This window comes from Mus caroli, chromosome 6 (genome assembly GCF_900094665.2).
Source record: "Mus caroli chromosome 6, CAROLI_EIJ_v1.1, whole genome shotgun sequence".
Lineage (NCBI taxonomy): Eukaryota > Metazoa > Chordata > Mammalia > Rodentia > Muridae > Mus > Mus caroli.
The window spans coordinates 42,302,865-42,316,527 of record NC_034575.1 but is presented as its reverse complement, the minus strand read 5'-3'; the positions used below and the strand labels follow the sequence as shown (position 1 = coordinate 42,316,527).

Sequence of the window (13,663 nt, the reverse complement as noted above, 5' to 3'; positions counted from 1 at the left end):
GTAGCCCAGCTGTCCTGGAACTCCCTCTGTAGACCAGGCTGGCCTCGAACTCAGAGATCCGCCTGCCTCTGCCTCCTAAGTGCTGGGATTAAAGGCGTGCGCCACCACGCCCGGCTCTGGCTAACTCTTATGCCATTTTTAAAATCAACAATTTTTCTTCACATTGATCTTTCTCAGATTGCTTCCATACATCATGCTCCATTTTCATTTTCTCTAAATGACTAATCTGTTCTCAAATTCTAGTTTTGTTTTTCCTTTTGGGGGCAGGGTGGAGAGGAAGTCCTGAGTGATAGGAACCAGACTCTTAACATCTTTAGTTGCATGCCTAGCCTTTAACGCCTGAATCATCTCTCCGCCCTCAAATTTGTTCTCATTTGTAAAATTAAGTGCCACAATTTCTGATGAACTTCTTCTGTAGCACTTACTTTACATACTAATTCATGATCTGTTTTTACTTTCAGGAATGCAGGCTTTACTGTACTGCTAAGGCTGCTCTCAGACTCCTGAACTCAGGTGCACAGAACTGCCCTAAGCTACCTTTCCACTAAGAGGGCTGCATAGTATTCCTTAGCTGACTTGAGACCTTCATTATTTGACTATCCAGTTCATCCTGAATCTTATTCTTCTCTCTTTCCAGTTCATGTTGAGATCTTGCTACCTCCATTTTTTTGTATCTAGTTTGATTTTTTTTTTTTTAAAGTTCATGAGTCAATGGAATTCTTGTCCAATTTTATATGGTTTACTGGCTGACTTAAAGGATATTTTGTCTGACATTGCTAACTTTTGTTTCTTGTGATACCTGGTGTTAACCCTAGGGCTTTATATGTGCCACACAAATGCTGTACCGCTGAGCTACACTCCAATACTGTTTTGTAGCGTTTTTCTCCCAAGCAGTTAGCCTATAATTTAGCTGACACTTTTAGACATTAGAGAACAAACTCATTATTCTCATGGTCTTTGAAGGACTGTTTGGATTGTTTTTTACAGATGGAATATTTGTAGCCCAGTCTAATCTAGAACTTGCTTTGTAGCCAAGGATGGGCTTAAGACGATGTTCCTGTCTCTACCTCCCAAGTGTTAGATTCTAGGCCTGTGCCACCAAGCCCAGCCTCTTTGGGGGATTTTCTATTTGAACAGCAGAATTCTTTTTCAGCTCTTAATTCTGACACTTCAGCCTCTGGACATTCTACTTTCTAGAAGACTTAACAAGTTATTCCACTCTATTTTATTATTTATTTACTTAGTAATTGAGACAGAATCTCATACAGCCCAGACTGGCTTTAAACTCATGCCCCTAACCCCACCCCCAACTTCACCTCTCAAGTGCTAGAATGACAGGTAGATGTCACCATGCCCAGACCACTGGACTTTTTACTGTCTTTGGATTTGGTTTGGTTTTGTTGTATTACAAACCCACTGCTGACCTCAGGCTCTTACATGTGCTAGGTGAGGTACTCCACTTCTGAACTACATTGAGTCACTGGTGTCAAGATTCTGGCCGGGCGTGGTGGCACATGCCTTTAATCCCAGCATTTGGGAGGCAGAGGCAGGCAGATTTCTGAGTTGGAGGCCAGCCTGGTCTACAAAGTGAGTTCCAGGACAGCCAGGGCTATACAGAGAAACCCTGTCTCGAAAAAAAACAAACAAAAAAAAAAGCTTCCTTATTCAATAATGTTCCATTTGTTTTATTTATTATTTCAGATAAGGTCTCATTATATAGCCTGGCTGGCCTGGAACTCACTGTATATCTTAAGTTGGCCTGAAATTCATGATCCTCGTGTCTCAGCCTCCTGAGTATTGAGATTACAGGTCTATGTCACCATTCTTGACTTCATTAAGTAAATACTGGTATCTATTTAGCTGCCAAGTATTATCTGACATAATAGAAAAGATGTTGGAAGATGAAGAATTGACCTCTAGAGCTCTGCGCTTTGAGACTGTAGCCTCCCCCAGCCTTGAGTAGGCTGGTTCTGACCTTGCTGCCACTGTGAGTGAGACCACCTGGGATGGAGCCTTCAGACCTAGAAGGTTTTATTGTTCTGTCACCTGCCGCTGCACTGCTGCTCTGCTCCAAGACGCTGCTACCTGCTGAGAGGCTGAACCTGTCTTCCTGAGATACTCCTGAGATAGCTGACAACCTGTGGACTTGGCGACCTAGTGCAACAGCTCTGGCGGATAAGTGCTAACAACTTGGCAACAAAGCATCAAGAAGCAGGGGATACTTTGGGGCCTTGATCAGAAATCTGTCTTCTCTCACCTTTCCCCCCTTACAGCTCCGGCCTCCCACCCAGTTCGTGTGGCGGCAGGCGGCTACAGAGACCATTACTTACAGGCACCCAAAGTGTTCTTAATATCCACTACATACAAAGTTCTCCCTAAGCACCAAAACTAAAGTATGATTTCTGTTTTTAAAAAGGCATATGATCATACATAGTTGGTAACAGAGACAGGACATTTTACAAGCAGATTTCTAATAGAGGTGGGATGACTCTAAAAAAGATGGAATTTGGGTTTAGTCTCTGAGTTTGAGGATGGTCTATATAGTGAATTGCAGGCCTGCCAAGGATATATAATAAAATCCTGTTTCAATAAACCAAACAGAGAGAGTGAATGAAACAATGTCTCAAAATCTCTTAAGGAAGAAGTATTTTCACAGAAATCATAGAACTAGCTAAAAGAAGAATCTCATGTTAAATTATTATTCCTCTGCATTTTTGTTGTTTCCTTGTGTTTTGCTGTTTTGGATTTTGTAGATATGGTTTTGCCATTCTTGTACTCACAGCAATCCTTCTGCCTCAATCTCCTAAGCACTGGGATTACAGGTATATAATACTGTATTTGGCACTCCCACATTAAATTAAAGAGATTTCCTATATGAAGTATGCCTCCTATGCGCTTTTTCTTAATAAATTTGAGGATGTACTCCAGGAAACAAATGGGTAAAGATGTACACTGGTGCTAGAACACACTGCATGCCATAAAGGAATGAGTAGAGGTAGTCCTAGTACAAGACACGTACAGTAGGTCAAGAAAGCAATGAACCCAGATTAGATTTAAGATCTGAAGAGAAGCCAGAATATGAATCCAGGTCAGAAAAGGACACCAAGAAGTCCTAGAGAAAAGAGTAACAAATACACAACACTTTCAGACTTGAGAATACAGTAAACGTATTTAGTAGAAAAAGAACATCTCTACTAGAAGACATAAGAGCTATGACTTGGAGCCCTTAGAGAAACAGCTGCAAGGGGAAGAGGTAGCCCAGTAGTTAAGAGCACTGGCTGCTCTTCCAGAGGATCTAAGTTTGATTCCCAGCAACTATATAGCAGCTTGCAGTTATTTGTAACTCCAGTTCCAGGGGATCTAATGCCTTCTTCTGGTCCCCAACAGTCACCAAGCACAGTGAACAAACATATATACAGGCAAAACAACTGTACCCAAAATAATGATGATGATGATATTAGAAACAACTGCAATCTTAACACTGGTATTCTTAAACCTTTTAGTCTCTGCATCTTTTTAACCTCTTAAAATGTTCACAGACTTAAGACTAAGAAAATGGAGCAGCGTGTGAAGTGCTGATGTTTGTGACAAGCCTGACACTCTGAGATGGATTCCTGGAACAAGATGAAAGTGCACTGAGAGAAACAATGAGACTCTGCCTTAAAAACAAGGTGGAAGGAGAGAACTGACACCTGAGAAAGTCGTGTCCTGACCTCTACTCATGGGCTATGGCAAGCATGTGCCCCATGTGACAAAATGTAATTTTCAAAAAATACACTCATTAAAAATAAAGAAAGAAAGGAAGGAAGGAAGGAAGGAAGGAAGGGAGGGAGGGAGGGAGGGAGGGAGGGAGGGAGGGAGAAGACATTCATTAAAAGCAGGGCCTAGTACAATTGAGTTAAACACTCTACCAACAGAACCATATCTTTCAGTCCAAATTTTCAGTATGCTTTGATTAGAACTAAACACATTTTAATTTCATAATGAAATACCTGAAAGGAATTGTATTTTTTTAATATATGCTTTTGGAATTTAAGACAGTTAAATGTTATGTATTTCTCTAGGTATTTCACTAACTTAACTGCTAAATTAAAACTAAATTAGGGCCGGGCGTGGTGGCGCACGCCTTTAATCCCAGCACTTGGGAGGCAGAGGCAGGCGGATTTCTGAGTTCGAGGACAGCCTGGACTACACAGTGAAACCCTGTCTCGAAAAACCAAAAAAAAAAAAAAAAAAAAAAAAAAAACTAAATTAACTGCTATTCTATTAATAAAAACTAAATTTAAGTGATTACCAAAGGACATCTGAAGGGCCCAAAATATGCAAATAAAATACACAGTAGGAAGTACTATATCAAGACCCAGTTCTGCCTGCTTCTGCCTCTCAAATGTTAGGATTAAAAGGCATAAGCCTTTTCACTCTTTTTTTTTTTTTTTTTTTTTTTGAGGTAGTCTCAGTTAGCACAGGCTAGCTTTACACTTGCTGTATAGATAAGTCATTATAGATAATGACCTTAAACTCCTGATCTTCTCTCCATCTCTTGAGTGTTGGAATTGCATGTATGTGTTATCATATTCAGCGTTATATAGTGCCACAGCTTCATGCATGCTAGGCAATCTCTGGCAATTGAACAATATTTCTATCCAGTGTGTGTGTGTGTGTTTGGTATTTCTGTGTAGCTATGATTGGCCTGTTACTTATTAGTAGATCAGGCTGTCCTTGATCGTGCATAAAATTTTCTGCCTGAGCCTCCTGAATGCTGGGATTACAGGTATGTGTTTACCATGCCTGACTCTGGTTAAACTTCAAGCCTTCATTTCTTTGTACTTAATGAGACTCTAGCTAATACTCATGAAGAGAAGAATTTGAAATTTCCTTTGCTATGACACCTTGGATAACTCTGTATGATTTACTAAAGCTAGTAATGGTTATGTTCCCATCTCATACACCATACAATGTTAGGATTTTATAACAATAAAACACCATACTATAAGTAAAAACAACATGAATAATATATATTATATAAATTAATCATGTAAAAGGTATATATCTCTATATAGTGTACATATGTTTATAATATATACATCTGCTGCAGCATTAATAAATTCTCTCTGGAAAGATAAGGAGAAAAACAACGCTGGCTTCTGAGGAGTCCTAGAGTATATTCTAAGCTTCTACTCTCATCTTAAACAACTTTTTCTAAGTGCATATTATTCACCTGCATGTATGTGTTCCATATGCACACCTTGTACCTGTGGAAACCACAACAGACCCCCTAACTGGTTGTAAGCTTCCGTGTAAATGCTGGGAATAGAACCTGGGTCCTCTAGAAATGCAGCCAGTGTTCTCCAGCCCCTTACTTTTAATAGTTCTATACTTACACCTAAGAAAAAAAAGAAAGAAAGAAAAACAAAGAAACTCTAGTCCTATTATTCTTTTTCTGTTTACTCTACAACCATGGTATTCTGTCTTCTATCTCTATCTTGCCACTCGAACAAGTTAGGTTAAGATCTCCTCTGACAGCCATGTTGCCAGTCATGTTCACTGTCCTTATCTTTCTAGACCTTCCAGTGTGGTAACTGGCAAATCATAACTCTACTGGAAATGCTGTTTTCCACCTTAGCTCTGTGGCACCTCCTACTTTGCTGTTTGTTTTCCTACTGCCTCACCAGTGTATCCTGCTGAGGTTCCTCTGCTCACTCCTCCTTCTACCTCTGAAGCTTGAGCGCTTGTTATCCATGCTCACTAGAGCCATCTCCTCCATCTCATAACTAACAATACAATCTCCATGTCAGTGGCTCTTCACCCTTCCTTGAACTTCCTGAACCTAACACTGCCAAGGGTTCATTCCTTCTACCTCATGAAGTATTATGACGAAGCAAGACAGTGCAGAGGTTCCTCCATTTTATATTTTTACTGAAGTCATTCTAGGTTTAACTAGAATCTGATCTCCTTCCATAGAAAATGACCCAACTTTACTCTAGGAACCAAAGGTAAAAATGTCCTAGCTCACTATCCTAGCTTTCCTTAAAACTGCCTGATTGTAGAGAACCCCCTCCACTTAGCTTCTGTTAAAACTGCTTGCTACAAACTGGGTACTTCTGCAAAGCTCTCCTGGAGCTGCTGAGCCAAGATGCCAGGATGTAGTTTCTGCCTTTAAGAACATCCTGCCTGTGTTCTGGACAGTGGTTAGGGTGGGGTTAGGGGGTTCTTAGTGAGACCTTCTCAGGCATACATTTGGAAACAGAACACTAGAAAGCACCTATCTTTACCTTTATTAAATTATTTAAATGTGTTTTATGTGTTAATAGGTTTTTTTTCTTCAGGAAAATATGTAGAACAAGCAAAAATGTATTCAAGAAATAGTTGTAGACTCCAGGTATGGTGTCTATGCCTGCAATCCCATTACTTGAGAGGCTGAGGCAAGATTCTAAGTTGTGGACAGGTGTGGGCTACATATCAAAATCTTATGCCCCATAGATAGATAGATAGATAGATAGATAGATAGATAGATAGATAGATAGATAGATAGATATACACATATGGGGGAAAGAGAGAGAGAGAGAGAGAGAGAGAGAGAGAGAGAGAGCGAGCGAGCAAGCAAGCTTTGGGTTTCTTTTTTTTTCTTTTTCTTTTGTATTCCTGGCTGTCCCAGAACCACTATGTAGACCACGGTGTCCTTTAACGCACAAAGATCCTTCTCTGCTTCCAGAGTGCTAGGAATAAAGGCATGCCTACACCCAAAAAAATGTTTAAAAGAATTTTTAAAAGTCTGTGCCTATGAAAAAAATTATGAGTGAACAAGTATGTGTGGAAACTAGGCATATTACTGTCAAACAGTGATCATCCAAACTTCCTGTTTTCTAAACTAGTCCCTTCAGAAGACAGAGCACTAGCATCTCAGCATGCCTGTTCTATGACATCCTAGACTCACAGATGAACCTGCTTCTTGTAATAACCACTGACTCTAATCCCATACATAGTCTTCCCTCCAACTTTTCTCCAAAATTGTCAACAAAATTCAAATTGACTGACTTAAATGATATTGGACTCCCTTTTTCCACTGAGATTGTGACAGTTTAACAATGAGAGAAGTGACTCATACGCACGTAAAAGTGAAAGAAATTAAGGGGAAAAAATTCATTTGCCAGAGAGCCAACTCTGAATTAGAAAGAGTTTTCTCACTGGGAGTTTGACACTGTGAATGTGTACTGAGCCACTGGTGTCCCATGCCTGCAATGCTACCACGTGGGAGGTAGAGGCAGAAAATCAGCAGTTCAAGGCCAACCTGGGTTACAGTACTAACTCAAAATCAAAATAAATAAATAATAAAGAAAGATATCATTAACACAGTATAGTTCTCAAAGACAAACACAAAACCCCTTCACAGTTCCACTAACCTAAGAAATTTTAAGAGGAAATAGAAATATCTCAGTCACTGACTACTTCTTACTGCACGTGTCTGAGTGGGTCGTACAGCTGTAACCCAGAAGGAGGGTATTACCTTTGGGACATCTCCTTTAATACCTGGGGGCAGCCGCAGGATCCAGAAGTTCCTGTTTCTCAACAAGTTCTCCAAGTTCTCCAACCGCCGCTGAAGCAGCCCATACTCCTGCAGCAAGGTCCCCAGCACGGCCCACTTGCCATCCAGCTGGTTCCCAAGCTCTGCCACTGTCTTTTCACAGCTTGCTAGTTTCTTCTCTGCTGTCCCTGTCCTGCCTTCTAGGTGGAGGAGTCGCCGGCTGTGGACCTCCACTTTCCTCTCTATGGCCTGCACAGCAGCCACCACTGTCCACAGGGAAATGGCTGCCGTCTGCAGATGTGCCTCATTTGCTGCTGGAGGTGTAGGAAGAGGAAGGGGCTGCAGGGATGTAAGGCATTCCGAGTCCCATTCAGAAGTCTATGTGCAATGGAGAGATGGGGCAAGACATTGAGAATTAGAAGGAATCCACACTCTAAACTACAACCAAATAAGAACTACTTAACTCCCAGGCAGTGGTGGCACACACCTCTAACCCAGTATTTCTGAGGCAGAGGCAGGTGGAACTCAGTGAGTTCCAGGTCATCTGCTCTACGGAGCAAGTTCCAGGGCAGCCAGGGCTACACAAAGAAACTGTTGGTGGCGGGGGTGGGGTGGGGGTGGGGGACCACACACACACAAAACAAAATAGCTTTAGTGCATTTACAGTGCCTGTGTCCACCCTTGTTGCTCTGCCTGTTGATATCAAAAGCCAAGGAACTGTTTTGATGGTTCAAGGATGGGTTAGGAAGTGAATAATAGCTTCTTAAGGCTAGCCTGGTCCATCTGTTCTAATACAAGGCCCAGAAGTTGAAGTTGCTTATTGCCTTCTCTATCTCTGGAAAAGGCAAATGTACACAAGAATTCTCTGGTTTCACTGACCTCAGTGCTCTCTTACAAATCTCCTACACATTGATACGCTAGCCCTGTCTATCATTCAGTTTACACACTACAACTGTACCAAAATTTAACAAGCTAAGGGTGTCTAGACTAAAGAAAATATGACAACTACTTTCAAGTATTCAAGGGTTATGAAATAGAAGATAAAACAGGGTTGTTTAATCTTATACTCCAAGGACAGACTAGAAAAATACATGGAAAATTTCAGACTGGTAACAATGTTTGAATTAGATTCTTTCCAAGAAAGTCACAGGCTGTTTGTTCACTGTTGAATGTACTTTGAAACAAAGAGTATCATAAAAGCAAGAAATCTGTACAACAAATAGGATGTTAGTCTAAGCCTAATTCTCTGAACCTGATAAACCACTCTGGCCAGAGCCTTCCATTTTCACGTCATGCACTACCTTATTCTCATTTCATCTGGTCTCCAACCTGTTAATTATAACTGTAGCCCTATGATGAGTCCATGTGCTCCTGGCCTACCACCTGTACATGGCTTTGCTTTCTTCTCTGCTTGACCACTTCAGCCACTTTCAACCCCATGTCACTCCAGTCTCTAAGTCTCATTTGCTCAGCTGACTTTCTAATTTGAATGAGCTGAACTATGCACATTTTGTTTGTTTCTACAATCAGGTAGACCTAAAAAGAAAATTACACAACCACGTGAGATGCTGTCAGCATACACCAATGGTAAGTGCTCAAGTGGGGGCACTTGACGCTACCTAGTTAGTACCTTCCAGGCTTCTACAAACTCTCAAACTAATGTGAAACAATAACTAGAGAAGACCTGAGCAATCAGCCAGTGAGGCGGCTTAGCAGATAAAGGCACTTGCAGCAAACAAAGCCTGATTATCTGAGCTCAATCTCTGGGATCCAAATGTCAGAAGAAGAGCATCAAGTCCCCCAAGTTGTCCTCTGCACTGAGGAAACTGAGTTAGAAGAACTGCTGTTAAGTTTCAGTCCAGTCTGGCTATAGAGTGAGTACCAAGGCAGCAAGGACTACGGATAGCAAGACCTTAACCCCAAGTCCTGATCTGCACCCCCCTCCCCCAAATCTAGTTAAAATACATATTTTCATTCGGTGAGTGTGAAAAGGAGATGGTGTGCTTTAAGTGCATTCTTAGGTCATGGATGCTGCATCTACTGATTCAGGGAGCACACAGGGAGGGCAGAAACTTATCCAGATAGCACCCTTACTCTCCAGAGATGACGTGATATCTTACTGTAAGTAAACTGAAATAGGCCAGGTGGTAGTAGCACACACTGTTATTCCCAGCACTAGGAGGGCAGAGACAGGTGGAACTCTGTAAGTTCAAGGTCAGCCTGGTCTACTGAGAGAGTTCCAGGACAGTCAGGGATACATAGAAAAACCCTGTCTTCAGAAAAAATAGAAAAAGGAAATTAAAATAATTAGACCTAAACTCTTTTACCCCTCCCCACATCAAACCTATTAGAAAATGCTTTCTTTCTTTTTCAAAGAAAGATGTTTCATTTTATTTAAAGCAAGTCTCTCCATTTGAGCTCTGAATACCAGCCCTCCTAACTTACAAAGTACATTAAAAAGCAAAACAAAAACAAAACAAAAGACAACTGGTGCGATGGCACATGCATTTGATTCTAGCACTTACAGAGGCAGAAATACTTCTGTGAGTTCAAGCCAGCCTGATCTACACATTGGTCAGTTAGGGTTACATAGGTGAGACTCTGTCTCAAAAAGACCCAGTAGAAGTAGTAGTAGTGGTAATGGTGGTGTTGGTAGCAGCAGCAAAAAATTGTCAACAGTAATAAAAAGTTGTCAATGAAGTGCTCAACAGAAATGAGGCACCCACACCAGTGCCCAAATCCCAAGGCTCAGTGACCATTGTAGAAAAAGGGCAGCAAGACTCTGAGACCCGGGTTGTACTGGAGCCAAAGAGTTTCTTCTGGACATGGAAGGACTGCTGCACTCATGAACTCTTATCAGCTGTGGCCGCCTGCATGAAATCAAGCAAGTCAACACTATAGCATTGAAAGGGACAGGGGCATGAGCTCCCACTCATAACTGCAGAGTTACAGACAACTGAGAGCTTCTGGGGAAGGGAAAACCCAAGTTTTAAGGGTGTGGCCCCTTGTAAATCAACCACACTCCAGTGGATGGCCTACACCAAGGAGTATATGAGAAGTACCTCATGGGTCATTTTTTTAAAAAGGACACAAAACTGGGGACACTATGAGGGAGGGAGGAGTGAATCTGAGAGGAGTTAGGAACAGTAGGGTGAAATGATCAAAATGCATTCTATTAAATTTTCAAAGAATAAAAATATTTTTAAATCATTTAGATTAATTTATGTGTATCTGTATCCTGCCTTCCTGTAAATATGTGACAACATCTACATGCCCGGTGCCCTCGAGAGTCAGAAGAGGGCGTCAGATACTTTGGAACTAAAGTTACAGGTTGCTGTTAGCCACCATGTGAATGTTAGGAACCAAACCCAGGGCCCTCTGCAAGAGCAACTGGTACTTTTAACTGCTGAGCTATCTCCTCATAACCCCTAAAAAGATTTCTTAAAATTAAAATTAAAAATATAAGTATTTCCAAATTCTTCTTCATAAAACAGACTTGCCCTGGTCAGTACCATAGCCACTGAGTCCATGTGATTATTGAGGACTTTAAATGTGCTCAGTTCAATTGAGATGTGTTGTGTATAAAATCTCATTAGTAGTTTTATAATATTACTATTAAAATATTTTTATACTTTGGGCTAAATAACATTTCACTGAATTCACTGAAATTAATTCCCTCTTTCTTTTTACCTTTTAAAAAAAATTTTTCTTTCTTTCTTTCTTTCTTTTTTTAAAGACACACACTCTGGCTATTTGGCCAAGCATATACTAAAATTTCTGATTCTCCTATTTTAAACTCCTCTGTGAACCACCATGTTACCATCATGGTTTAACCTCCTAAACATGACTACTAGAGAACTAAAAGTATGTGACAGTTTTCGGCATATACCTATAGCATACACCATGGGCTCTACCATCTTTTTTAAGGGTTGGGGGGAAATTAAACTTGAAGGGTATTCCCCTCTACTCCGTTCCCCGCCCCTCCCCGCTGCTCCCCTGGTTTCTTCTTTCTTTTTTACTTCCTATCTACTCCTCTGCAGACCTGCCTGACTTCTGACTTATTTAAAAAGTCTCTTTGGGCTGACCAAAGGCTTCTTAGGTGGCAAACAAAAGCAATACTTTCCAGTCGGAACGTTCTGTTAAACGACCATCCCCTCTTCCTTAATGGCTGTGTGCAGGGACTGTGCCGGTTGTCCTGGTAGCCCTGGCATCTCTCTGGTGCATGCACGGCTGGGCCCACTGCAGGCCTGCAGCAAACAAGCACACGCACGACTGCACGACTGGCTAAGCCTGCGCTCGGTCGGCCTTCCAAGGTCCCCGCGGCGCCGCAGCCTGCCCGCCCGCCCGGGCGCGGGAGGCTGTCCGTCCTCACGCAGTCCATAAGGACACACCTTGGCTTTTACCTTCCCCGCCTCGCAGGTGACTGTCCTGCCGCACCTAGCAACGACAGCGCTCGCGGCTGTACAGAATGGCTGGTGGATTGCAAAACCCCCTCGAGCCCACTTCCCCGGTCCGCGGGCTGACGCGGAGCACCGCGGCGCGTGTAGGTTAGAAACTGCAGACCCTGGTCCCGCGGCGTCGCCCGGCGCTGCGGTCCGCGGTGGCCCTTCGGGGCAAGCGACAGCCGCAGACCCACGCGGGCCACAAGGCCCGCGGCCGTCCCCAGCTCCCTCGCCTCCCCCCCGAGGCCCGGGTGACAGAGACGCCCGTGCATCAGCGCCCTTACCGGAGCGGCGGTCGCCTCAGCCATGGCCCTCCGCTGCCCGGTCCTGTCCCGGGAGTCGCCACCACACGCAGGCCCGGCTGCTCAGTGCTCTCGGCAGACGGCGAGAAGCGGTCTCGCGTTGCTCGCTCTGACAGGACTCGCGCGGCAATCGGGCTTCCGGGGGCGCTGGGACGCAGAGGAGCTGAGTAGCCAGCAGCCTACGCCGCACCGGCTGCAGCCGCCCCTCAGCTGGCGCTTTGTGGGCAGTGAGTACTGCAGGCGCTCTGCCGGCCTAGACGCGCCCCCCTCCGGTCGGTCCTCCCGGGACAGCGCGCCCCCTGGCGGCCCCCGCATCCGGAGCGCCTTCCCAGAGGTCAGCTTCTGAGAAAGAGACCCAACCTATTGGGGTTTCCCATCCATCTGAAGAGACCCAGAAAATGCTAGATAGTTTAAGAGCCAGGGAGCGGTGTCCAGGCTGGACGATAGTGTAATCTGCTACCAGAGTGAGCTAGGTGGGAATGATGGAGTTGTATCGTTCGTAGAAATTACAAATATGACTTGTATTGGCACCAGAGATTCGGATTATTTTGATTATTGCCTCTCTTGGGCTTGGATGAGAAGTAGAATTTTTATAAAGATTTGTTTCTTTTAATTTTATATGTATAAATGTTTCTCTACACTTGGATGTCTAGTGCCTATGGAGGCCGGAATAGGATGCAGGATAACCTGGAACTGGAGCTACACACACAGTTGTGAGCCAAACCCAGATCCTCTGCCGAGCTCACTCACCAGCACTGACAAGTGGACTATTTGAGCCAACAGAAATAAAGCTTGTGGTTAGATTTGCTGGATCTGGACTAAGGACCAACAAAAGACAGAGTTGTGTGTTTAACAACTTGTGTGGCAGAAAGATAATCACACAGCCATAACTTTCCAGTATTTCTCTTCTTTCAAACATGTATGAACCAAAGTCTTCTCAAACATTTATTTCAGTAAATGAAATGAATCCATTCAATGCCCTCAACAGTAAAGTGTCTATAGTAACCCACAGTATAGGGATCTTCCTGCTGGGCCACTACCACTTGAGTGTACTGTGATTCTTAGAGTGTACATACAAAGCAATATCTTGTGTATACTTTGAGTCTACTTGAGCATGAACTGTGGTCATAGTTGGGAGTTAAAATTACCATTCTCTAAACTAGAACATCACTATAATGAAATGAACTAGAAAAAGAAGAAGGAAGAGGAGGAGAAAGAAGGAGAGAGACAGAGATAGAAATATTGACCTCAGAAAAATAATTAGTGATTTTATTATTAAAAGACATAATTTTTAAATGTGGCCTTCGGCCTGGCAGTGGTGATGCCCATCTTCAGTCCCAGCACTTGGGAGGCAGAGGCAGGTGAATCTGTATAAGTTTGAAGCCAGCTTGGTCTAC

General features: G+C 43.0%; 1 protein-coding gene across 2 annotated transcripts in view; it reads right to left on the bottom strand.

Annotated features, from left to right (window-relative positions):
• Znf398 (zinc finger protein 398) overlaps window positions 1-12,508 on the bottom strand; it is a 25,938-nt gene extending 13,430 nt beyond the window's left edge. The window contains exons 1-2 of one of the 2 annotated variants that reach the window (XM_021164622.2): window positions 12,249-12,508; window positions 7,505-7,900 (exon numbers count right to left, since the gene is read on the bottom strand). In XM_021164622.2, coding sequence (XP_021020281.1) covers window positions 7,505-7,900; window positions 12,249-12,272 — 420 coding nt within the window. In that variant the 5' untranslated portion in view covers window positions 12,273-12,508. The remainder of the gene's footprint in view (window positions 1-7,504; window positions 7,901-12,248) is intronic. The other variant, XM_029478935.1, reaches the window with a different exon arrangement.
• Window positions 12,509-13,663: the final 1,155 nt, after the last annotated feature.